Source organism: Drosophila subobscura, chromosome O (assembly GCF_008121235.1).
Source record: "Drosophila subobscura isolate 14011-0131.10 chromosome O, UCBerk_Dsub_1.0, whole genome shotgun sequence".
NCBI lineage: Eukaryota > Metazoa > Arthropoda > Insecta > Diptera > Drosophilidae > Drosophila > Drosophila subobscura.
The window spans coordinates 18,961,458-18,984,763 of record NC_048533.1 but is presented as its reverse complement, the minus strand read 5'-3'; the positions used below and the strand labels follow the sequence as shown (position 1 = coordinate 18,984,763).

At 49.5% G+C, this 23,306-nt stretch overlaps 6 protein-coding genes across 14 annotated transcripts in view; 5 read left to right on the top strand and 1 right to left on the bottom strand.

Moving 5' to 3' along the window:
- Positions 1 to 1,503, top strand: LOC117897523 (E3 ubiquitin-protein ligase Rnf220). Its single transcript, XM_034806441.1, has one exon. The coding sequence runs from the start codon at positions 148 to 150 to the stop codon at positions 1,300 to 1,302; it is 1,155 nt and encodes a 384-aa protein (XP_034662332.1). The 5' UTR covers positions 1 to 147; the 3' UTR covers positions 1,303 to 1,503.
- LOC117897508 (endoribonuclease Dcr-1) overlaps positions 1 to 16,080 on the top strand; it is a 30,469-nt gene extending 14,389 nt beyond the window's left edge. Inside the window, exons 5-16 of one of the 9 annotated variants that reach the window (XM_034806406.1) lie at positions 6,806 to 7,012; positions 7,106 to 7,252; positions 9,419 to 9,532; positions 9,664 to 9,780; positions 10,029 to 11,977; positions 12,248 to 12,363; positions 12,420 to 13,017; positions 13,078 to 13,345; positions 13,562 to 14,181; positions 14,245 to 14,424; positions 14,490 to 14,651; positions 14,709 to 16,080. In XM_034806406.1, coding sequence (XP_034662297.1) covers positions 6,806 to 7,012; positions 7,106 to 7,252; positions 9,419 to 9,532; positions 9,664 to 9,780; positions 10,029 to 11,977; positions 12,248 to 12,363; positions 12,420 to 13,017; positions 13,078 to 13,345; positions 13,562 to 14,181; positions 14,245 to 14,424; positions 14,490 to 14,651; positions 14,709 to 15,002 — 4,772 coding nt within the window. In that variant the 3' untranslated portion in view covers positions 15,003 to 16,080. Of the gene's footprint in view, positions 1 to 6,756; positions 7,013 to 7,105; positions 7,253 to 9,418; positions 9,533 to 9,663; positions 9,781 to 10,028; positions 12,364 to 12,419; positions 13,018 to 13,077; positions 13,346 to 13,561; positions 14,182 to 14,244; positions 14,425 to 14,489; positions 14,652 to 14,708 lie in introns of all 9 variants that reach the window. The other 8 variants (XM_034806403.1, XM_034806400.1, XM_034806402.1 and 5 more) reach the window with 8 other exon arrangements.
- On the top strand, positions 1,771 to 5,015 carry LOC117897512 (cytoplasmic aconitate hydratase). The gene is made up of 7 exons (XM_034806426.1): positions 1,771 to 1,867; positions 1,923 to 2,015; positions 2,081 to 2,250; positions 2,308 to 3,034; positions 3,096 to 3,196; positions 3,259 to 4,030; positions 4,098 to 5,015. The coding sequence occupies exons 1-7, from the start codon at positions 1,855 to 1,857 to the stop codon at positions 4,928 to 4,930; spliced, it is 2,709 nt and encodes a 902-aa protein (XP_034662317.1). The 5' UTR covers positions 1,771 to 1,854; the 3' UTR covers positions 4,931 to 5,015.
- A 275-nt stretch (positions 16,081 to 16,355) lies between the features above and the next one.
- Positions 16,356 to 19,505, top strand: LOC117897513. The gene is made up of 9 exons (XM_034806427.1): positions 16,356 to 16,742; positions 16,794 to 16,994; positions 17,056 to 17,689; positions 17,747 to 17,932; positions 17,999 to 18,168; positions 18,226 to 18,373; positions 18,431 to 18,672; positions 18,727 to 19,201; positions 19,269 to 19,505. The coding sequence occupies exons 1-9, from the start codon at positions 16,599 to 16,601 to the stop codon at positions 19,403 to 19,405; spliced, it is 2,337 nt and encodes a 778-aa protein (XP_034662318.1). The 5' UTR covers positions 16,356 to 16,598; the 3' UTR covers positions 19,406 to 19,505.
- Positions 19,403 to 21,704, bottom strand: LOC117897527. The gene is made up of 6 exons (XM_034806445.1): positions 21,436 to 21,704; positions 20,634 to 20,754; positions 20,227 to 20,565; positions 19,956 to 20,156; positions 19,774 to 19,887; positions 19,403 to 19,672 (listed from the first exon to the last, which is right to left on the bottom strand). Exons 2-6 carry the CDS (start codon positions 20,745 to 20,747, stop codon positions 19,553 to 19,555), a joined length of 888 nt encoding a protein of 295 aa, XP_034662336.1. The 5' UTR covers positions 20,748 to 20,754; positions 21,436 to 21,704; the 3' UTR covers positions 19,403 to 19,552.
- Positions 21,705 to 22,107: 403 nt separating this feature from the next.
- LOC117897533 (cardioactive peptide) lies at positions 22,108 to 23,208 on the top strand. Its single transcript, XM_034806454.1, has 3 exons — positions 22,108 to 22,421; positions 22,704 to 22,767; positions 22,829 to 23,208. The coding sequence occupies exons 1-3, from the start codon at positions 22,146 to 22,148 to the stop codon at positions 23,122 to 23,124; spliced, it is 636 nt and encodes a 211-aa protein (XP_034662345.1). The 5' UTR covers positions 22,108 to 22,145; the 3' UTR covers positions 23,125 to 23,208.
- The last annotated feature ends 98 nt before the right edge of the window (positions 23,209 to 23,306 follow it).

The window sequence follows — 23,306 nt, the reverse complement described above, 5'->3', positions numbered from 1 at the left end:
CGTAGTGTGACCGCAACCGACCAGGCAGCAGCGAAGAACGTAACAATTTGGCGTCGCGTGGCTTTGTGAACAAAAACAAAGCTGATCGGTTGCAATTTCGCCAGTTAATTTCTGACAGAAAAGTGCCGCGCAAGGCCTCCAGACACTATGGCCACAGACACAGTGTCCAACGGCGAGAACTATCACCTCTCCAATGACGACGATGTGATCTGCCCCACATGCAATGTCAAAATCAAGCGCAGCCAGGTGGCCGATCATTGCCAGGTCGAAATGGAGCGCCTGCACACGGTGGTTCCACCCATAAGTACCGCCCCAACATCGACTATGACAACAACCACAACAACGTCGACATCACAGTCTGGTTCGGTAGGAAGGCAGCCTTGGAGTGTGTTCCAGCGTGTGCAGAAAAATCGGCAGACCAGACAGCGACAGCGCACGCGAAAGCGTCCCTCCTCACCACCCGCGCCAGTGGCAGCTCCCCCTGAGCCAGCCACCTCCGCCTGTCCCGTGTGCAACAAGAACTTCCCACTGGGCAGCATCCAGGAGCACGCGAATGAGTGCTTGCGCAACAGCCGCCGCAATGGCCAGGCCAATGGCGAACGGCACTCCAGCGACGATACCGACGACAGCGAGGAGTACGAAGAGTACGAGTGGGCTGGCCAGAAGCGCATTCGCGTGTCCACGCTGGTGCAGGGCGGCTACTCGGCCCTGAACATGGGCCAGACCATAAAGTACAATGGCAGCCAGCAAGCCAACGAGGACGAGGACGAAGATCTCAACGTGGATGAGGACGATACGCAGATCTACGGACCCACACAATACGGGGAGGCCGACGTAATTCCAACGGTGGACGCAGGCGACTCCGCGGCTGATGTCTCGGAGGCTGACATCACGAACTACGTCCGCAGACTCATTTCGTCCAACGAAGCACCCAAGCCGAATCATTCCAGCGATGCTACTGCCACTGTGGAGGCTGCCGTTGAGCAGCAGCCAGCGACTGAACCAGCGGCAGCATCCTCCAGGGAGACGCCATCCACCTCTCGCTCCACGCGCTCGGCCTCCCAGAACCAGCAGCTGGTCATCGAGGCGCTCAGGGCCAAGCTGCGCCTCTACGAGAACCAGTCGCAGAGCAAATTCAAGTGCCTGATCTGCCTCGACGACTACAAGAATCCCGCCATCTCCGTCTCCTGCTGGCATGTGCACTGCGAGCAGTGCTGGCTGCAGACGCTCGGGGCACGCAAGCTCTGCCCCCAGTGCAATTCGATCACCACGCCGAAGGACTTGCGTCGCATTTATCTGTAGACATCGAAAGATCTGCGAACCGCAAGAGCACCGACTTGTTATACAGGCTAAAGGCTGCCTCTCAGCGTCAATGCCTCGCTCTGGCTTTCTTTCTGCAGCAGCTCTAGTTGATAAGCCTAATCATATATTATTTATATTAACTATCCATGGTACGTGACATAACAATAAGCAGCAATAAAATGTAACTATTACAATAAACCATTGACAAACACAAGGGTTTCTACGCCGGAAGAGAAATTGCCACAAGGGCATTTTCCAGCATCATACTTTGGCCTGGTGTGACCACTACGCATACAAATAACTCGCAATGGTGCCGGAGGACTATCTGTAAGGATTAATAACATAAATAACATATCTAAATATGAGTTTCTTTGCAATTTTCTCAACAAACAAAATATTAGCCGCATTTGTTCAAAACGTCCAACGCGCGAAACGGTTAAGCAGTCGATAGTTTCTATCTAATAAATATCGGAAAAACAGCTGACTGGATAAAGAAAAATTGAATTTCACAATTGTTTCTGTTTTTTCACAATTTTCTCGACTTTCTTGGTCATGTCCACCTCCGGTATGTATTTCTTTATGTGCGCCAAGTTCATAATAATACTCAAACAGCATTCCAGGCGCCAATCCCTTCTCCCACTTGGAGGAATCCTTCACACAAGACGGAAATGTCTACAAGTATTTTGATTTGCCAAAGATTAACAACAAATATGGTAAGCAAGGCACCGTTTATGAACTCCATGGAGAAATACAAATATTTTCTCAATTTACTGGACAGATGCACTGCCCTTCTCCATACGAATTCTACTGGAATCTGCGGTGCGGAACTGTGACAACTTCCACGTGCTGGAGAGCGATGTGAAGAGTATTTTGAACTGGACGCCTGCTCTGAGGCAGGGCGACAGCGATGTTGAGGTTTCCTTCAAGCCAGCACGTGTCATACTCCAGGTAGAATCTTCCACACTGCGCACAACAGTCCCATCTCACTCTGTTTGATCTGTTCAGGACTTCACCGGTGTGCCGGCCGTGGTGGACTTTGCAGCAATGCGAGATGCGGTGCTCGATTTGGGCGGCAATCCCGAGAAGATCAACCCCATCTGCCCCGCCGACTTGGTCGTCGATCATTCCGTTCAGGTTGACTTTGCTCGCACCACGGATGCCCTGGCAAAGAATCAATCGCTGGAGTTTGAGCGCAACAAGGAGCGCTTCACATTCCTCAAGTGGGGCGCCCGGGCGTTCAACAACATGCTGATTGTGCCCCCCGGCTCAGGCATTGTGCATCAGGTGAACCTGGAGTACTTGGCTCGCGTTGTCTTTGAGACGGATGCCACGGACGGCTCGAAGGTGCTCTATCCCGACAGCGTCGTGGGCACCGACTCCCACACCACCATGATCAACGGCCTGGGCGTGCTCGGCTGGGGTGTGGGCGGCATTGAGGCGGAGGCCGTGATGCTGGGACAGTCCATCTCCATGCTGCTGCCCGAAGTCATTGGCTACAAGCTGGTGGGCAAGTTGGGCCCGCTGGCCACCTCCACCGATCTGGTGCTGACCATCACCAAGCATCTGCGCCAGCTGGGCGTCGTGGGCAAGTTCGTGGAGTTCTATGGTCCCGGTGTGGCTGAGCTGAGCATCGCAGATCGCGCGACCATCAGCAATATGTGTCCGGAATATGGAGCCACAGTCGGGTACTTCCCCATCGATGAGAATACGCTGAGTTATATGCGACAGACGAGTTAATATTGTTGGAAAATAGTGTAAAGCAAGGATCCATATTAATCTCTTATCCATTGCAGATCGCTCTGAGAAGAAAATCCACATTATTCGGGAGTATCTGAAGGCCACGCGACAGCTGCGGGATTATGCTCAGCAAGATCAGGATCCCACATACACAGAGGTACGTTCTGGTGTCTCCTTTCCTGTCTGACTAACTCTTGCATGTCCCACGATCGCTGGCAGTCTGTTACTTTGGATCTTTCCACAGTGGTGACATCGGTTTCGGGGCCCAAACGTCCGCACGATCGCGTCTCTGTTTCCAGCATGTTTGAGGACTTCAAAGCGTGCCTGACCAGCCCAGTGGGCTTCAAGGGATTTGCTGTGCCGCCAGATGCTTTGTCCGCCAGCGGAGAGTTCCAGTGGGAGGATGGGAAAAGCTACAAGCTGCGCCATGGCTCCGTGGTCATTGCAGCCATAACTTCCTGCACGAATACCTCGAATCCATCGGTGATGCTGGGCGCCGGTCTGCTGGCCAAGAATGCCGTGGAGAAGGGCCTCAGCATTTTGCCGTACATCAAGACATCGCTGTCGCCGGGCTCTGGCGTGGTCACCTACTACCTCAAAGAGTCGGGCGTCATTCCGTACCTGGAGCAGCTGGGCTTCGACATTGTGGGCTATGGCTGCATGACCTGCATTGGCAACTCGGGACCGTTGGAGGAGAATGTGGTCAACGCCATCGAGAAGAACGGCCTGGTCTGCTGCGGTGTGTTGTCCGGAAATCGCAACTTTGAGGGACGCATTCATCCCAACACGCGGGCCAACTATCTGGCCAGTCCTCTGCTGGTGATTGCCTACGCCATAGCTGGACGAGTGGACATAGACTTTGAGACGCAGCCGCTGGGCGTGGATGGCAACGGGGGGAACGTGTTCCTGCGTGACATTTGGCCGACCCGTAGCCAGATTCAGGAGGTGGAGCGCAAGCACGTCATTCCAGCCATGTTCCAGGAGGTCTACAGTGAGTCCTAAAAGTCTAAAAAGCTAAATTTCCATCAATGCCCATCTGATTTTTCCATTCTTTAAAGGCAAAATCGAACTCGGCTCTCAGGACTGGCAAACCCTTGAGGTATCCAATGGCAAGCTGTATCCCTGGAGTGCGGCGTCCACCTACATCAAACGACCGCCCTTCTTCGAGGGCATGACCCGGCAGCTGCCGAAGCTGGGCAGCATTGAGGGTGCACGCTGCCTGCTCTTCCTGGGCGACTCTGTGACCACTGATCACATCTCGCCAGCGGGCTCCATTGCCAGAAACTCCCCAGCTGCGCGCTATTTGGCCGAGCGCCATCTTACGCCGCGGGACTTCAACTCCTATGGCTCGCGACGCGGCAACGATGCGGTAATGGCTCGCGGCACCTTTGCCAACATACGGCTGGTCAACAAGCTGGCCTCAAAGACCGGACCGCGAACCGTGCACATGCCCAGCCTGCAGGAGATGGACATTTTTGATGCTGCCGAGCGATATCGGCAGGAGGGTACGCCCTTGGTGCTGATTGTTGGCAAGGACTACGGCAGTGGCAGCTCCCGTGACTGGGCCGCCAAGGGTCCGTTTCTGCTAGGCATCAAGGCTGTCATTGCGGAGTCGTACGAGCGCATACACCGCTCGAATTTGGTCGGCATGGGTGTCATTCCCCTGCAGTTCCTGCCAGGACAAGGCGCTGAGTCCTTGCACCTCACCGGTCGGGAGTTGTTTAACATTGCCCTGCCCAAAAGCGACGACCTGAGGCCGGGCCAGAGAATTCAAGTCAACGCTGATGGCAATGTTTTCGAGACGACGCTACGCTTCGATACCGAGGTGGACATTACGTACTACAAGAATGGCGGAATTCTAAACTACATGATTCGGAAGATGCTTGACTAGACCTTGTTCAACAAGGGTGCCTTATGTATATTCCAATTGCTTTTGTAACAAAATTATTATTTTTTTAAACTTTTGACGAATACAATTTGAAAATTTTAATATTAATTAAAGGAAACAGGGTACAGGGTATAAATACGGGCCATACTCCATATATACATACATATATTATATGTAGAAAATATGTAGTTACCGTGTAACAATGAATCTACATTTCCCAGCATCATGGCTGATTGAGCAACAACAATGACGTCACATTCCGGACACACTTAGATTGCATGCTTTAACTTAGAACCTTATTTTGTAAACAATCTCATAAAAAGCAGTCTTGAAAACAAGCCAATCCTGCGGAAAATTATTTCCTTAATTGGATAAAAATTACGTTCAGTGCTGAAGGTATAAGCTGCCAAGTAATTTTAAAACGAATATTAAAGTCGAGGAATACGTTTTCCGATCAACATAAACCATCTTTAGCCCATTGTCGACCTGGCGGTTTTTAATTAAGCCCACGATTATTATAAAACTGGAAGAATTCAACCGCAGTGCAAGTGAAAGATATCGATGTTATAAGTGTTTTAAGCTATAAATGAGAAGGATTTTTAGAAAATAAATTTACTAAACAGTTTTATATTCCGCGGTTTAAATAGAGGAGGGTTAATTGTATAAGGTTGGTTTTCTTTCCTCGGTATATTTACGGTATATTTTTGACAGAGATACGGTATATTTGTGATGATCAGGCGGCATATTTTATCGATAAATCCTCGGTCACACTGCTTTTTTCTCCAAGTCCAGGGATTTCTAAATAAATAAATTCTAACAATAAAAATAAATAAAAAATCGTGCGGTCGTAAACAGTGTGCCATCTTGTAGATAAGATCGCATTGTGAATACTTTGAACGCGCCACGACTTGTGAAAAAACCGCTGTCCACACGCAGCACAACGTCGCGCCTCCGCCTCTGCCGTCGCCATCGCCATCGCCCGTGCCGTCGCCACCTCCGACTCGACTCGACTCTGCCCAGTGCTTGTGCTTGTGCTTGGGGGGACTCTAGCAGCAGAGAGCACACAGGTCCAGTTTTGAACACATAGATATATATATTGCAAGTTGCATACGTCGCGTCGTGTGGATTATGTCATTTATTTATAAAAACACAAAGGTACAAAATCGTTGAATGTTGCACCAAAAAGCAGAGAAAACCTGTAAAAATGTAGACTGTGTGTCCGTTTCTGTGTGTGTGCGTGTGTGCGAGTGTGTGCCGCAGATAATGGTTTAATGTTTTAGTTGTGGCCGTTTAAATATATACACATAAATATACATAGATATAGAGAGATATATATGTACATAGCATAGTCCGTACGCGAAGTATATGCGTCTCAGCACGTCGCCGCTTCTGCGAGCTTCCCGAACCCAAGTGTCCCCCCGCGGAGTCCCCAGGGGCCAATGCGCGCGAGAAATGCCGCTGTCCCCACCTCCGTTCTAGCACCAGCAACAGCTCGAAAAATCCAACAAATTTGGAGTAAATACTAACAAAAATATCAACAAATGGCCACATTCAATGGGAACGCCACCAGCAATGCCGCGGATGTCCTGAGTTCCTCGGTGGCCGCTGCCACAGCGACAGCCACATTTCTGGTGCCCACCACGACGACCCAAGCAGCGGCCATTGGAGTGCCGCCATCGCTGCATCTTGACCAGTTTGGGGGCTATATGAGCAGCACGGGTGCTGTCACACCGCTCCATCATCATCAGCAGACCAACTCCTCCTACACCTTTGTGCAGATCAAACGCGAACCTTGCCAGGTATCCGAGATTAGTTCCAACAATTGCCATCAGCAGCAGCAGCACCAGCAGCACCACCACCACCAGCCGCTAAATCACCACCAACAGCAGCACCACCAGCAGCAGCAGCATCATCTTCAATCATCAACTGCATCGCTCACAGCCGCTGGCCTGGGCACAGTGTCCTCGTCCGTTACCGCATCGGCCACTTCCAAGACCATGTCTTCTTCCACTTTAACGACGCTCGTTAAGATCGAGGCGCCATCCCCCAAAGTGTCCGATCTAGAAAAGTCCAATGGCAGCACAAGTAGGTTTCCCCTTCGTTTTCCCTGTTCCACGCTCCCTCGTTCTCCATCCACCATCCACTCAACGTCATTATTTTCATTATTTTTATGCCTAGGCAATTCCGTGCCCATTGGTATTGCCGTGGCCCGGAAACGGCCACAGGAGGCCCTGGTGTCGGCACTGACCAACCCGGCAACGTTACCTCTACAGCAGCCACTCAGCAAGGACATGAACTGCTTCGGCATACGCGTCGCTGACCTGAGTAAGTGGGTTGGACGGGGGGCATCATCAGCAGCATCTAATTTAATTTAAGGGCCCCAGATTTCTATGTGTGTGTGAGTGTGTGTCTGCGCGCCTTTAATGAGCGCTTTGCCAGCCGACCCGCGTCCATCCGTCCCCAGGGGCATCGTTATGATGCTTATAAAGCCAAAGCCAAAGCGAAAGGACATGGCATGGCCGTCGTTCAATTATCCCACTAATAAGATTTCAACAAACATTGAAAAATTCCTTCAGAGCCGCTCGAGTTGAGGGTGGCTCTGGTAAACACCCCGTCAAAAGTTGCGAGGGGGCAGAAATCATATGATGTGAGATGATGGCCGCCTGCTGTGTCGGCTGTGTCGTTGTTGTGACAGCGGCTGACTCAACCCACCCCCTCGCAAAGACTTTAATATTAAAACGTAGATATTGCACATACAATATACATATAAGGAAACCGGTGGTAAATCATACGAAACTTCTAAAGCGGAAATACAACGAAAGTGAAACACATTTTTGCGAAATGCAAAAAGAGGCCATGCTCTCCTCGACCTGCGAATGCTCTACGCTGGCATTTGCCTTACAGAAATGAGAGACAGAAAATGTATTCCTTGAATTTCGCCAGCTTAAATAAATAGCTTAAAGGGAACTCACTTTAATCATATTTCGATTGTCCAATGAGTGATCATATTGTTGATCATATTTCAAACAAAACAATAATCAACTCAATTTCAACCGCTTTAAGACTTTCTTGGGACCAGCTCGACTCCCGAGACTGTTATTTTTAAGGCATTGTGTATTTTGTTATTTGATTCCGAGGACTGAATAAGTCAGCTAAAAAAGGCATTGGCAGACGCCTTGCATGGGCGGGCGAAAAGCGAATTGAAACCTCGCGGGCGGTCACTGTATAAGGTGCATCACGAAACCCTCGCTATAGAACAACTTTTCTGTGACTCATGCCATACCTTGATAATCTTTTATTATATGGTTTAAGGAACCTGGATTTTATTGCATTTTTAGCGGTACGGCAATAACAGAAATCCTAATCAGGGTAAATAGAGTCGAGCAGCACACGATATGTATTTAGATTTTAATTCCCAGGCATTCTCCCTGGCGGCATTCGCTTGTGCGTCTCGAGTCGAGCATCAATGTGCAAAAAAAGTGGCTACAGACTCTCTTTATAATTGTTTATTAATATTTGAACATGCTCACCGTTCTAAAGAATGTTTATATAAAAGATGGAATAATATATAAAATTCATATATTTATGTACAAAGTTTAGGGCACAATCAGCTTCGTTGATGGTTTAATGCACGCTTCAAAAAAAACCTCGTGGTTCTCGCGTGTGTGTGTGTGTGTTTGTGTGAGTTTGTGGGCGGAGGAGGGGCATTGAAGCGCGAATCTAAAGACAGATTACTCATAGGCAGTGCTCTCGGGTGGGTGTTTTCCAACAACTTAGCGACTACTGCCGCTGCTGCTGCTGGGTGCACAAGAAGAAGGTGGTGCGTGGAAAGTAGTCAATGGGGGAAATGCCACAAGGGATGCTGCTCATGCTGTGATGAGCGAACAAGGAAGAGTGTAGAGCGACTGGCAGATCCAGGAATACGACACGATGTAAATGGTTTGGGTAACATGACCATATGGCATTGGTCCTGGCCCTAGCTTAGCTATGGTTTTCTTTTTTGTTCCCTTTGGGCAGGGACTCCGAGCTCTATTTATACCATTTTGGTGGGTAGTTTTTCCAAGACAGGCAACAACAGGGCTCACTCGTCAAATAATGTCAAACTAATTGCATTTCTCCAATGGGATCTGAATGGAATACATAAATATACGGCTTGCCTGTCATTATTTGGATGGTTTTTAATAGCTCCCTCAATGTGTAATGTAATGCAATTATAAAGCACTGAATATACATCAGCTTTAATTGAATTATTTGTGAAATTATACAGCCACAGGCTGTGCGGCGGCGGGGGAGTCGTGTGTGGGGTGGGGAGTACTGCATAGTTCAAGGACATGGCAAATATTTCTCAGTATACATACACAAGAGGACACTGGATAGGCTAAAGCCTGCCGGCCGAAGTTTAAAAGTTGAGGAGGAAAAATAATTGTATTTATGAAAAAGTTATTTATGTATAAAATTAATCGAATCTGTCTCTGTGTGTGTGTGTTGCAGGTGCCACTAGTTGCGGCAATTTGTACTTTACGGGCAACGGAGACCTGATGACCACCGGCACAGCCACAGCGGAGGATCTAAACCGAACACCATCGACATTCTGGCAGTACCCGAGTGAGTAACCGAGAGTTCCCCAAGATAGAGATTCCACTTCAAGATTATCCCAACCCCAACCCTGCTTCAGAGTTTCTATCTCCTCCTCTATTTGGTTTATCTATTTTCTTTTTTCGTTGCGTTTTTTGTAGATGCATTACCCATTGAATCAGTGATTTCCATGTCCCCCGCCACGGTGGGCCTGCAATATACGCGCGAGGCCAACCGCGGACAGGTGGTGCTGCTGCCGGCCGCCCCAGCAGCGCTCGGTAAGTGTTGTCCATTCAGCATTCAGCATCTAGCATTCTGCACTACACACATTTGCATGCACTGGTTCTAGAATTAATTTAATTTCGAAAACTGAAACGCCAAAAGCCGAAAGAAAACAAAACAAAACTAATTCATGCTTTTATAACTACGCTTCTCTCCTCCTCCCCCTTCTCCGACGTATCCTGTATCCAAATTCAAATCCAAATCCAAATCCAACTCCAACAAAAAAATGTCTCCATGCACACAGCAGGCATATCAAATTTTCCCCTCTTAACGTCCACAGATCCGTTCCAGCAGGCAGCGGCGGCTGCGGCTGCCACAGCCTTTGTCTGGCCCTCCTACATACCCCAAGCAACAGCTGGTGGCTCCTCCGCCGCTGCAGCGGCTGCCGCTGCGGCCGCGCTCCAGCCGCCGCCCAATCTGTTCTTCAATTCGATGGGAATGGGCATGGGTGGCCACTCGACGCTGGGCCCAACACCATCGTACGCCTCCACGCTGCAGCTGTACCTGGCTGCAGCGGCCAATGCCTCGGGTAGCTCGACCCTGTGCCAGCACAGCAGCAATCAGCAGACGAGCAGCACCACCACCACCAACTCCACCATCAACCTGAGCCTGGCAGCGGCAGTTGCGGCCAGCGCGGGCGTCACGAGCAGCACCAGCAGCCTCAGTTCTAGCAGCAGTTCGCGTTTCCTCAGCCTGGCAGCGGCTGCTGCTCAGTCGGCGCCCATTGGATCGTTGCTGTTGCCGCCGCACGGCATGAAGCTGGAGGACTACTCGACGCACCATCCAATGCCATTGGCCTTGCCGCCGCTGGTGCCGCTGGAGGCGACGTCATCGATGCGGGACAAGGAGCAGGCTCTGAATCTGATGCGTTTGCCCACGCCGCCCACCTCGGCCACCATGGATGGTGCCGCTGCTGCAATGGTTCCAGGCATGGGCATGGGCACTGGCCATCCGATGCACCATCAAATGTTTCAGTCGCTGCCCAGCCACTCGGCCTCAGCGACGCCAGCGCTGCTGAATCTGTCCATGCATGGGGCCGCCAGTGATCTGTCCGCTGCTGGCACACCCATGACTGGAGCACACCCATGTGATGAGGCGGCGGCAGCTGCTGCGGCGCTCAACTTCAAGCTGCACGCACCACTGACGCCACAGACACCGCCACGTCTGCCGGAGATCCCTGTCTCCCTCTTGCCGCAGATGCAGGATGTCAATATACAAACGGATACGCCCGTTTGCAGCGAGGATGAGAGCTTGAGCTACCCATGCCCCGGTCCCCCGCTGACCAGGACGGGACAAGAGCCAATGACAGAGGAGGCCCTGTCGATATCCCTGGTCCAGCCACTGGAACTGACCAAAACCAGTGAAGTGCCAAACGAGTGCCATACCCATACCCAACCACAAACCCAAACCCAAACTCATACACAGACCCAGATCCAGACCAATCCAGTGTCCAGTGACATTCAACCCAGTGCCAGTCATGAGTCGGCGGAACAGATGCCCAACAGAACGCCTCCGCCAGCCATGGACACACCGCAGACAGCGCCCGAAGATCTGACGGGGCTGGAGCTGCTGTCGAATATCAGTACCAACAGCACGCCGTTTGTGCGAGTCAAACAGGAGCCAATGGAGCACATCGAGCACACGGCACACCCGGTGGCGCCACCTCCGCCCATGCAACCGATGCAGCAGCAGCAGCAGCCAATGATGGACCTGGAGGCCACGCCGCAGGAGCCATTGGGCGGCTTGAAGCTGCTTTGCGCTTTGGCCGAGCAGCGCATACAGGAAGAGGTGGTGCAGGGCAGCAGCCTCTTTGCCACGCCCTATTCGCGTACGCCCAGTCCCACACCAACGCCGCCAGCGTCAGCGCCAGGCAGTCCAACGCCCATGCCAACACCCACGCAGCCCGTTGGGGGGAACGAGGGCAAGTCCTGCTTTGGTTTCGTGCCACCAGCAGGTGGATCGTTGTTCTCCTCAACATCTTCCTTCCAAATGCCATTAAGCTCGCCAGCATTTCCCTCGATGCAGGGCATTGAGCTGCCCACCACATCGCTGCAGTCCGCAGATCCAACGCCCCCGAAGCGCAAGAAGCACAAACATTCCAAGTCGTCGTCCAGCGAGAGCCGCAAGTCGGCGCGTTGCAGCAAGAAGAGCAAAAAGAAGCATCGGCGAGACAACAGCAGCCGCCAGCAGCAGTTTGAGCCGCAGCTGCAGTCACCGTTGGATTACGGGGAAGGCGATGCCAGCCTGCAGGATGAGCAGCTGCAGTCGGAGCTACGCAGTGCGCTGCACACCATGGGTCCCAGCTATGCGCAGCGCTTCGGCAACGAGGTGTTCAGCATAATGGACAGCAGCATGCGAATGCGTTTGGCAGACATTACGCGGCAGTATCGCAAGAAGAAACGGAAGCTGGACGAGATAACCAAGCTCAAGAAGAAGCGAAAGAGTCTCAAGCTGCAGCACCAACAGCAGCAGCAGCAGCTGCAGCAGCTGCAACAGCCAGTGCAGGCAGCACAGCCGGCGCTGTCACCGCTGCAACAGCCACAGCTGACGCTCAGCTCAACGCTGTCCAGTGTCCTGGGGTAAGTTTTCGCTTCTTCCACGAAAACATTCAATAAAATATTATGCATTCCATTAGGACTTCATCACCGCTGCGCGATTACAAATTCCCAAAATTCTCAAGCAGCAATCTGCAGGCTTCCAGCTTTCTGCGGTTCCCGGAGAAGACGACGCACTCGTTCCCACCACCGCCGCCGCCGCAGCAGCCGCAGACAGAGCCCAGTCCTTTGCCGCACAGTGGCTCACCGATTACCTCATCGTTTGTGCGCCTCGAGCCGAGTGCGCTGGACGCGGCCGTTGCCCCAAGTGCCCCAATTGCTACCTCCATCTCCTCCTCAAATTGCTCTTCCCCGTCGACTGCAGCGCACAAGCAATCATCGACGTCCGCCTCGTTGGCGCGCAGAAAGCGGAAGCTAAAGGCCAGTCCTGGCAGCGGCGATCAACCAACGGCCCCAACAGAGGCCAAGCGCAGAGCCAGCGCCACGGATAAGGAGCTGCAGCTGACCAGCGAGCATCTGTATCGCGAGGAGACGCGCGTTCTCACCGACATGGGCGGGCTATTCTATGCGGGCGTGATGAAGCCGCTGCGTCCGCCCGATGTCTATGCCATCACGCTGGACGGCGAGCGGGGCAACAAGTCGCATGTGATGTCGCGCGAGGATATACTCAAGGATACGGTGAGTGTCTCTGCAACTCCAATCAGCAATTAGTTCAATGATTAAAACTCTTTGTGGCAGATTCTGGAGGTGGCGCCCAAGAGCGTGGAGTGTGTGCCTGTGGGCACGCGTCTGTGTGCCTATTGGAGTCAGCAGTACCGATGCCTCTATCCGGGCCGTGCCATTGAGTCGGAACCAGCCGAGGAGGGAGCTGTAGCCACGGCTGCAGCAGCACCCAGCACGCCGACCCTTGCGCCGGACTTTGTCAGCGTGGAGTTCGATGATGGAGACAGCGGCAGGATCCGCTTGCAGAATATTCGGCTGCTACTCAGTGATTATCCCATAGCAGGTGTGTATGCAAGGGGATTTATTGACTCCAATGAGTCGTGTGAAAGGCCATCCAATCCATTCTGCCGTCATTCCTGTCATTTACGTGTTGTGTGTGTGTGGTTTTTGTGTGTGTGTGTGTTTGGTGTTTGTCTTTGTTCGTGCCTTTATTTACTTCTTTGTTATTTTCGTTGATCCTCCCTCCTTTGACCCACAATCCACAACCACATGGAACCAGAGTACAACGATAATCCCCTCTACTCAGTAGGCAAGCAGAAGCGCGGCGCTCTGCGCACTGGGGAGAGTGGTGGACGCTGCACATCGCAGGAGCCATTGCATACGCAGCATCCTGCCCACATGTCGGGCTGCGAGGACTCGCACAGCCATCACAGTGCTGTTCTGAATAGCGACAATACCACCTCACTGGCCGCCACCATGGAGCTGTTCACGCAGCGCAGCGAGAAGAAGCGTCTGAAGAAGAGCCTCAAGAAGATGTCGCGGTCACAGAACGCCAGTGGCGGTGGCGTTGGCAACAACTCGCTGTCAGTGGCTGCCGTCTCCAATGAAGTGGCCGATCATGCCTCAGCTGGCGATGCTGGAGCTGGCGCCGTTGATGAGGCTGCCGGCCGTAAGCATCACAAGCACAAGAAACGCAAGAAGCACAAGAAACATCACCGCAAGAATGGCAGCGAGGAGCCAGAACAACACCAGGACTTCATCACAACCGCCGAGGAAGTAACAGAAGCGACGCCTGCGCCTGCGTCAAATCGCGTCAAGATGGAGGTCAAAGTGAAGACGGAGCAATTGGATATGGAAGAGGAGAGTGCCTCCAATCTGATGTCTGAGATATCCGATGAGGTAAGTTAAGAACTTTTCTTATTTCATAACTGCATCGGTAACTCCTTTTTGTTTAAACTTTAGGCCAAGGGCGAAGATCTGGTCGAGCACAACAACTCCAAGGGCAGCAGCAAGATAGCGGCCTTTCTGCCGGAGCGACAGCTGTGGGGTTGGAATGGCGTTGCCTATCGCAAGGGCGGCGTCAAGGGCCGAGCCAGAAAGCAATTTTACAAAACAATCAAAAGGGGAAAGGAGACCATCACGGTAGGTGCAATGCAATTAGTTTGAATTTAAGTTTAAAGATTAATTATGCTTGATCTCTTTCTTAGGTCGGGGACAGTGCAGTATTTCTATCGACGGGCAGACCGGATCGTCCCTATATCGGACGCATTGAGTCCATGTGGGAGACCAGCACAGGCAATAAGGTGGTGCGAGTGGCGTGGTTCTATCATCCGGAGGAGACGACTGGCTGCCCAAAGTTGAAGTATCCGGTAAGATATTGCCGCCAGAATGCATTATCCCCACATTCTAACACTCTTCTTTTCTAGGGTGCTCTGTTTGAATCGTCGCATGATGATGAGAACGATGTGCAGACCATTTCGCACCGGTGCGAGGTGCTGCAGTTTGGGCACTACTTTGAGAAGTTCGGTGCCGATTCGAAGCAATATCAATCCATATACGATAACAATGATACATATTATTTAGCGGGGCACTATAACCCAAGGTTACAAGTGCTAAAACTACAAGACGATATTCCAACTCTCGAAGAGCTGCAGGATACAAATACTACTACAACTACAACTACAAATAAAACTACAACTACTACAACTAACGAGAATTAAGCGAATGAATGAATGAATCATGGCTAGAAATCATGATTAAGCATAAGTGCATACAGATCTATATATATACAATATATATACACACACATTATACATATATTTTACTATACGCGCGGAACAGAGCAGACAACAGAAGAGAAGAGAAGAGAAAGGCATATATATACCTATATGTATACAAATATTATGTACTTCTATATATATTTTAAATGTATTATGTAGTTCGAACAGAAAAAAACTCAGAAAAAACAAACAAAAAAAAGAAGAAGAAAAGGACATTTAGCAAGAGAGGGAAATATAGCAAGAGAGAAAGAGAGAGAGAGAACAAGGTACTAAGCAACAACCACTAAAATGTATGTGTAGTTACGAGAGAAGCGCAAGCAATTTTAAGTCTAATTTTTTGTAAAAAGAAACAATGTAAAAGGCGCAAGAGAAACGACGACAAACGAAGATTCACTGAATGTTCATAGATATGTTTACAAACAAACAAACAAAAAACAAAAACAAAAACGAAATGTGTGCTCCTGACTTCCTTACATACAACAAAAACAACAAACACCCCAAAACAATCCCACACTAAACACAAAACAAAACAAAAACCACTAAAAACAACACACAAGAAACACAACACACAATACAGACTTCAGCTACAGAAACGGATACGAATACGAATACGGAATACGGAATGTGTGTGTGTATACGACATGTTTCAGATGAAATTTAAAACGTGTTTTAATGATTTTAAGCAGGCAACATGCAGCAGCAGCAACTACTACTATAAATGTAACAATTCAATGTGATAGCAAAACAAAACCAGATGATGTTGATGTGTACAGAGCAGGAGAGAGTTATAGGCATAGACGATGATGATTACGATGATAAAATCTAGAGAACAGGCAGTAGGAGCAGAGAGTGTAACTACACAAGTGTGTGTTTGTGTGGATTATTTACAGCTCGTTTATTCAAGCAGAAATCAACAACAGCATAAAGCAAAAGCAAGAGCAAAAGCAACAGCAACAGCAACCATCAAATCAAACACCTATCTATAATTATATCAATAAAACTTGCCGGATATACTGAACCAACTGTCTCTATCTCTGTGGGCAAACTAAATCATTTTCCCTGGGTTTTGCCCAGCTAAATCGTGGACTGAAATGTCGACTAGCGAATGCCCAAACTGGTCTCCCTTTATCGCAAGTTCCTTGCAAAGGAAATGTACTCGAATCGGCCAAAAGGGTACCCCTGACAAATGCGTGTCTGTCGATGAATCGGAGCCAGACAAAGTCGGGACCACTGTTTAGGCTCTTTTTTTGGCTGCTCTCCACCCGCTGTCAAATGCGTGCGTTGCCTGGCTGCGGGGGTCACGAGTCACGAGTGTCCTGGCCATCGACCAAACAATGGGTGAAAAAATTTACATTTGGTAGGCTTTGGTAATAGGATAGACGGAAGGGCGGGACAAACGGATGCGTGCCTGGGAGACACAATAATTAAAAAGCGATTTGTTTAGGGCCGAGGCGCAGGCGATTGGTTGTGTCTGTTTGGGGCAGGGGTTGGGGTTGCCACCGTCGCCGTCGCCGGCCAGGCCCCCTACGAACAAAAATGAGCACCACTCCGAAATGGTACTGCCGCAACAAATCCCAGCCGATGCACACGTTCGCGGAAATCGGCAAATTGGGCCTGGAGCTGCGACGCATAAGCAAACGGATCGTGATCGATGTCAATTCAGCGATCTTCAGCGAGCATGTAAGTGATTCGATTTAATGGATCCGTGGAGACTGTTGGCTTCTCTGTTAGGATACCATTTTGGAGGAGTGCGAGCGCGTGGTGGAGCAGTACTGGAACCTGAAGGATGAGACCAAAAATGCCGACTTTCTGTCGCTCTCGAAGAAGATCAAGCGCAGTCCCTACAACCAGCTGCTGATGAAGAAGTTCCACCTGGTGATGGAGCTCAACGACAGGCGCTTCTGCCAGCTGACCTTTGTGCTCAAGCGAACGGTGGGTCCACTGCTGTCTGCCTTCATCCCGAACCAAATGCTGAAACCTTGATCCCTTTTAGTTGACTTTGCTGCTGCGCAAGTCCATGCAGTCGGAGATGTGGCTGAACTGGGCGCTGCACATAACCCAGCTGTACAACAAGTGCCGCAAGGTGGAGAAGCCGCCGCTGGAGCCGGAAGTGGAGCAGCTGCCGCTACCATCAGCTGAGGAAGAGCCCGATGATGGAGAACCGAAGCTGAGCGGCAAGCGGAAGGAGGAGATGCATGCCAATGTGTGCAGCAATATGTTTCCGGGACTACTACTCACGCTCAAGCCAATCGATTTTGGCTACGTTCTGCAGCTGGTGGCCCAAACACGTGTGGAGCAGAATGCCCTGGATCTGGTGTTTGGTCTGTTCAACATGGGTGAGCAGGATGCCTGGCGAGAGCAGCAGAATCTCGAGTCAACCTCCTCCAGTCTGGAGATTCTGCGCACTCTCAACATCTCCTTTGCCGCCGGCGACTATCCGCCGTACTGTGACTCAGCGCAGGACTGCAAGGCCATGCAGATTGCCGATGGCAATCTACAGGTTCAGGATGCGGATCACGATCACCAGAGTCTGCGCTGTAAGCACACCGAGAGCTTTCTGCAGAAGGAGCGCGTGTTCATAGCTCAGCTAATAGCCAAGGCAACGGAGATAAGTCCAACCATCTTTGGTGAGTTGCTCGCAATCGGTTGTCAGAGTAATTTAATATTCTATAACCCTCCAGCAGACAACGGCAAGGGCGGCACTGTGGACATGAACTTGTATATTGTGAAGGGTTTGCGCTTGCTCTGGTCATACGTGGGCATCATATTGGATCACATTCTCCTCTGGTGGATAGACACGCCCGTCTCCTGCTACAGCCTCACCCACATTGACTCCATTCGCAGCTGGCTCTATCATCAGAATGTGAATGGTAAGGCAAGCAGCAAAGACAAGCTGAAAGATATCTTCCACTGTGAGTTGCACTTCCTTCCTTTAGATATACCTGAACCAGTCTTCTCTACGCTGCGTGGCATTGGGGAAATTCTGACTGGTTTTGTCTGCAACAACATTTGGGATCAGCTCTTCCGGCTGACACTCATTTCAACGAACGACTCGAAGCGTCTGGTGGATGTGGTGGCGGAACAGTACCGCGATTGTCCCAAGAATGTGAGTGGCTTAAACCATTTACCAATTATTTCCAAGCGTAACCCTATGCACCCCCAGGAATCGGGCACTCCCACTGGCACCGTGTGGATCAGCATATTCGCGAATCTCGTGAATCTCAGCAATCAGTATTTCTCCAACCTGGAGGCCCACAACAACTCCAGTCTGCTGCCAGTGGCCGAGCAGATACCCATTTTGCATAGGCTGGGTATGATCAGCAGATGGAGAACCAGATCCCTCATTGATCTCCTCTGTCTCCTTTCAGATCACTCTGTGCACTCGATGCGTCTGTGGGTCACCGAGCAGGCGAAGCTGCTGTGCTGCGAGTGGCAAATGGATCGCTTCTTCCAGATACTGGAGCACGATGTGAAGCTCTGCCTGAATGTATTCATCACCTTTAAACTGCCGAAACTCACTGCCGATCTAAGCGATATCCTAATGCTGGTCTGTGTGGCACTGCGGACCAAGCTGATTGCCGAGGTCAATGCCAATATAGACAAGTTAAAGGTGGGTGAAAGCATTCCCATAAGCGTTCTGTATCTCTCTCTCTTTGCTCCTTAGAAAACCACCGATGAGTGTGTTCAGATATTGTCAGCGGTCTGTCGAGTTCTTAGTCTGGCCAATTTTACGCTTTGCTTTCCCGCCGCCAGCTTTTGGCAGCGCGAAATCTACAACAACGAGGAGAAGAGCCTGTATGTGGGCTATGTGCTGGACGAGATCTACCTGCCCACCATACGTGCCACCAAGGACATTGTCATACTGAAGCTCATCCTGAAGCTCATCTGCGAGGCCTGGCTGGACTTTATCTTCCAGAAGCGCATCCGTTTCAGCATCAACGGCGCGGTGCGGCTGCTCAACGACTTTGACGATGTGCGCGAGTGGATCCTGGCCTGCACTCTGCTGGACGAGCAGCAGCTGGAGAAGCTGAGCAATCACGAGGTGCTGCGCATGTGCAAGGGTGTGGGCAAGATTCTGCTTCGAAAGCCAGAGGATGTCATCTCCATAACCCACTCGCCCAAGTACGACAAGAAGGCGCGTAAGTTGGGCGAGAGAACTTTGAGCTTTGCTTTCCCTTACTGAATTGTTCTTTGCTCCTTTTGCAGAGGACGCTGCCGGGCAGGACACACAGCTGCCATCGGAGATGTTCGTCTCCAATCAGAAGCACTGGCTGCAGCTGCGTGCCAGCGGTGGCAGTGGCTTCCCCTTCCTGAAACTGTGCTGCGGCGATGCCGTCATGTAATCTGGGCTACAAATGTGTGTTTATTGTGTCGCGCAAAATGCTTTACAAAAGAGAAAGATCTAAAATATACGAGTACTAGATAGAAAAGGGTGTGAGGGGGGGGGCTGTCACTATGGTTATGTTTTTGGAAGGAGCCGCATCTAGGGTCTAGGCGGGCACTTTGCGACTAATGATCTTTACCAGCTCATCGACACGCTCGCTCTTGCCGCTAAATTGTTTTGGATGCGGTCCAATCATCTGAATGATCATTGGTACGTCTTGCGAGACCTAAAAACAACAAAACACAAATAATGAGAAAAGTGCAAAGGCTTTGACAACTGACAGGGAGTGATGGGAATGGGAATGGGCATGGAAATATGGGTCAATACCTCGATGAAGCGTGCGAGTGCCTTCAATGTGCGATAGATTTGATCCTCATTCGGGCTGCTCTGGAAGAACTGCAGAATGGCCATGGCCAGCTCCACGGCAATGTCATCAAAGACCTAACAGAGATTAGAATATATAATTTATGATATGTGTAGCAAAGAGAACAATGAAATGCGTTGCATACCACAGTCTTGACCTCCTTGATGGCAATATTGTAGAGGATCATGCTGCCAATGTTTTTCAACTGCGGACAATTGGAGAGAATGCAGTGGACGGCCACCTTGGTGGTTACGCGTATATTCGATGTTGTCTGGCCATTGTATTCCCACTCGGAAATGTACAGCAGCCACTCGGAGGGACCCACATTCTCAAACAGATTGCACATCTATCGAACACAACAAAAAAGGAATTTGTTAGCCCAAATATTAGACATAATGCCCGTTGTCGCGACTCACAAACATGGCCCATGCCTGCTGTTCCTCGGGTGTGTGCTTATCAATGTCCTGGGCAAAGTTCATCAGCGTGTGGTCCCGGCGATCCTGGTGCAAAATGATGATGACATCGTCCTTGAGCGCGGCATAGGCCAATGTGCGTATCAGGTGTATCCGTGTGTCCGGTGAAAAGGCCTGGGTATCGCGCAGCACGCGCTGCACAAAGACCAGAAAATTGTCACCCAATGCCCAGGAGCCATCGTCCTCGATCAAATACTGATGCAGCTCCTCCATGGCCACCTCCTCCTCTTTGTAGATCTTGCCATCCAGCAGTTTCACTAGGCTTTCTAGTTCAGTCTTTATCTGTTGGGAGGGAAATGGGTACAATGAAACCAATACCAATACCATTACACATTCCTTTCTGCTCTTACATCGATGTCTTTGCAGACGAGCGCCGGTTCGCGCGGTATCTCTTTCTCCTCCGTGGACTTGGAGCGCTCCTTGCCATTTTGCGGCTGCTGTTGTTGGGCTGCGGGCTCTGACATCTTTTGTCTATAAATAGCGAGTGAGGAAATTAATAAAATAAATTTGTACATATATTTAAAAATAAGAATCTTTGGCTGCAACAGAACAGCCAGAACGTTCGGCCTTTTATGGCCACTAATTTGTTCAGCTTTTCATTTTTTATGCTTGATTATTATTTTTAACGATCTGCAGAGCCTCCATCTCGGCCATCTGAGTGTTGTAATTTACAGCCCAATTATTGTGCGATCGTGCCGAAATGTTTACATTATTTCGACACAAGAAAATATGCGAGAGATTCCCGTTCTTTTACACGTAAACAAAGATGCGGAACAACTCTCCAATGTACACGATTAATGGGGAAAAAATGGCAAAAGCCGGCGGCGACAATTGGTAGAGCGACACACACACACAGGACAGAGAGAAAAAGTTGTCAAACCGAAGAAGTGTGACAGTAAAATTGAGAAAAACTCAAAATAGCTGTGGTATTTTTAGGTCTTTTACTTTACGTAGACAAAAAGCGAAATAATAAGGTACAGAAGATTCAACAGGCAACAGGCAACATAACATGAAAATGCAATGCAATCTGATATAAAAGGGAGCCACAGGAGCTTCAAGCTCTACTGCAAATATGAATAATCATAATTGAATTATATTTGTTTTCATTTTGTCAATTGATTAGCTTAATTTGTGCTATTCCAAATTACTCACATGCTATTTTAGTAGAAGTGACACAGAAATTCCTACACTTTCGACACCAATTCCGGACACGGAAAAACAAAATCCAAATCGGAACGTGGCACACAGAGTAACAGTTTTTTGTTTATACGGAATTTCCAGCTCTATTCATTTATTTTTCCAGATCAAATGTATCTCTGTTGCGCTTGCTGCAACTGTTTTTTCTTCCTTTCTTTTGTAGAATTCTTCACTGACTGACGGAGCTGAGAAAATTACGCGAACCGTTCCCACAGAGAATCGATTCGAAATTGTTTCGCTTTCTGGCCGAAAAATCCCGTGAAGGTGTGTGCTGTGTGGAAATCGTTTCGGAAAATGCACACTTGGTTACGAGAACGTGTGTGCTCGCTGATGTACATAGGCATTGGGATTGGGTCGTGTCGTCTGTGAGGAGTCGTTGAGAACGTTTTCGGTTGCTCTCGCAGCGGCTCTTTATTAATAGACGGGCGCGTCTCTCACCAGCGTGAAAATGTTCTGCCTATGCAGCTACACTGCCCCAAAAGTTCGGTGCAGATTATGCTCTTTAAGAAATTCAACAATTTGAAGAGCCCTTGGCAAGGGCAAGGACCAAGCACCAAGGACCAAGCCGCAAACGTCAATGCAATATCGTGCGGCTGGGGCATGGGGCGCTGGGAAAGGTCGGGAAAAACACAAAAAGCTATTAGCTGGCCACCAAAATACATTCCATGCTCCGCAGGACGTCCTGTCACACGCTGAAAGCAACAAGTCTCACATTGCGTAGCCGACATGTTGACCAAGGCCCAAGCCAGCGCTCCATTTCATTTCGCTCTCGAGTGTTAAGCATCGCGGCTGCAGCTCACAGTCTTAGCGGATCCATTTTTCATTTTTCATCATCTCTCAAAATGTGCCTGGGTCTGGCCGTGCTCCTGATTTGCCTGCTCTCTGGCAATGCATCTTTGGAGAGGGAGAGGGAAAACAACGAAGTGAATAACTTGTCAAATGTGAGTCAGGATTTGTTAAGGAATGCTTCGCTTATTTAAGGACTTAAATGATTGATAAACAGTAAAAGTGTACCCCAACTTCACAATCTGATAGCTGATAGCACGAAAAATATAATCACAGCTTGTCTAGAAGTGAAATAACGCAATTTGTGATAATATTTCGTTTGGTTTCGGTTGCCATACGCACTTGCCGTGGAGTTAGAATTTCATGAATACCATTAAATGTAGGTGCAGATTTTTAACAAATGAGTAATGCAGCTTTGATCGATTGTTTTCGCACAGCACAAACTCAGCGGAGTTATACAATGGAAGTACGAGAAGCGACCATTTTGCAATGCATTCACAGGTAACACTCAGCAGAGTGTCAAATTTATATTTATTACTCAATGCCATTACAATTAATTCAGGTTGTGGCCGCAAGCGTACCTCTTATCCCTCTTATCCGCCCTTTTCGCTAATTAAACGCAATGAGATTGACGATAAGCCCTATAACAATGAATATTTGTCGGAGGGACTGAGTGATTTGATCGATATCAATGCCGAACCAGCCGTTGAGAATGTGCAAAAGCAAATAATGTCCCAGGCAAAGATCTTTGAGGCCATCAAGGAGGCCAGCAAGGAGATTTTCAGACAGAAGACCAATCAGAAAATGCGCGAGAATGGACAACGGCTACGAATGCAGGAGGAGCGCGAGAATATGTAAATGACAACGAACTGAGGCCGACCCCCGGACAAATCATTCTTCGATAGTTATCACAACGATTTTGTTATTGTTTATAACACATATGTACATATGTACGTACTTATATCTAGTTATGTATGTGTGTATGTATTTGACCCTGCACTAAGAGAGAGTTTCTACATTGAGAGCATTCAATAAAAACT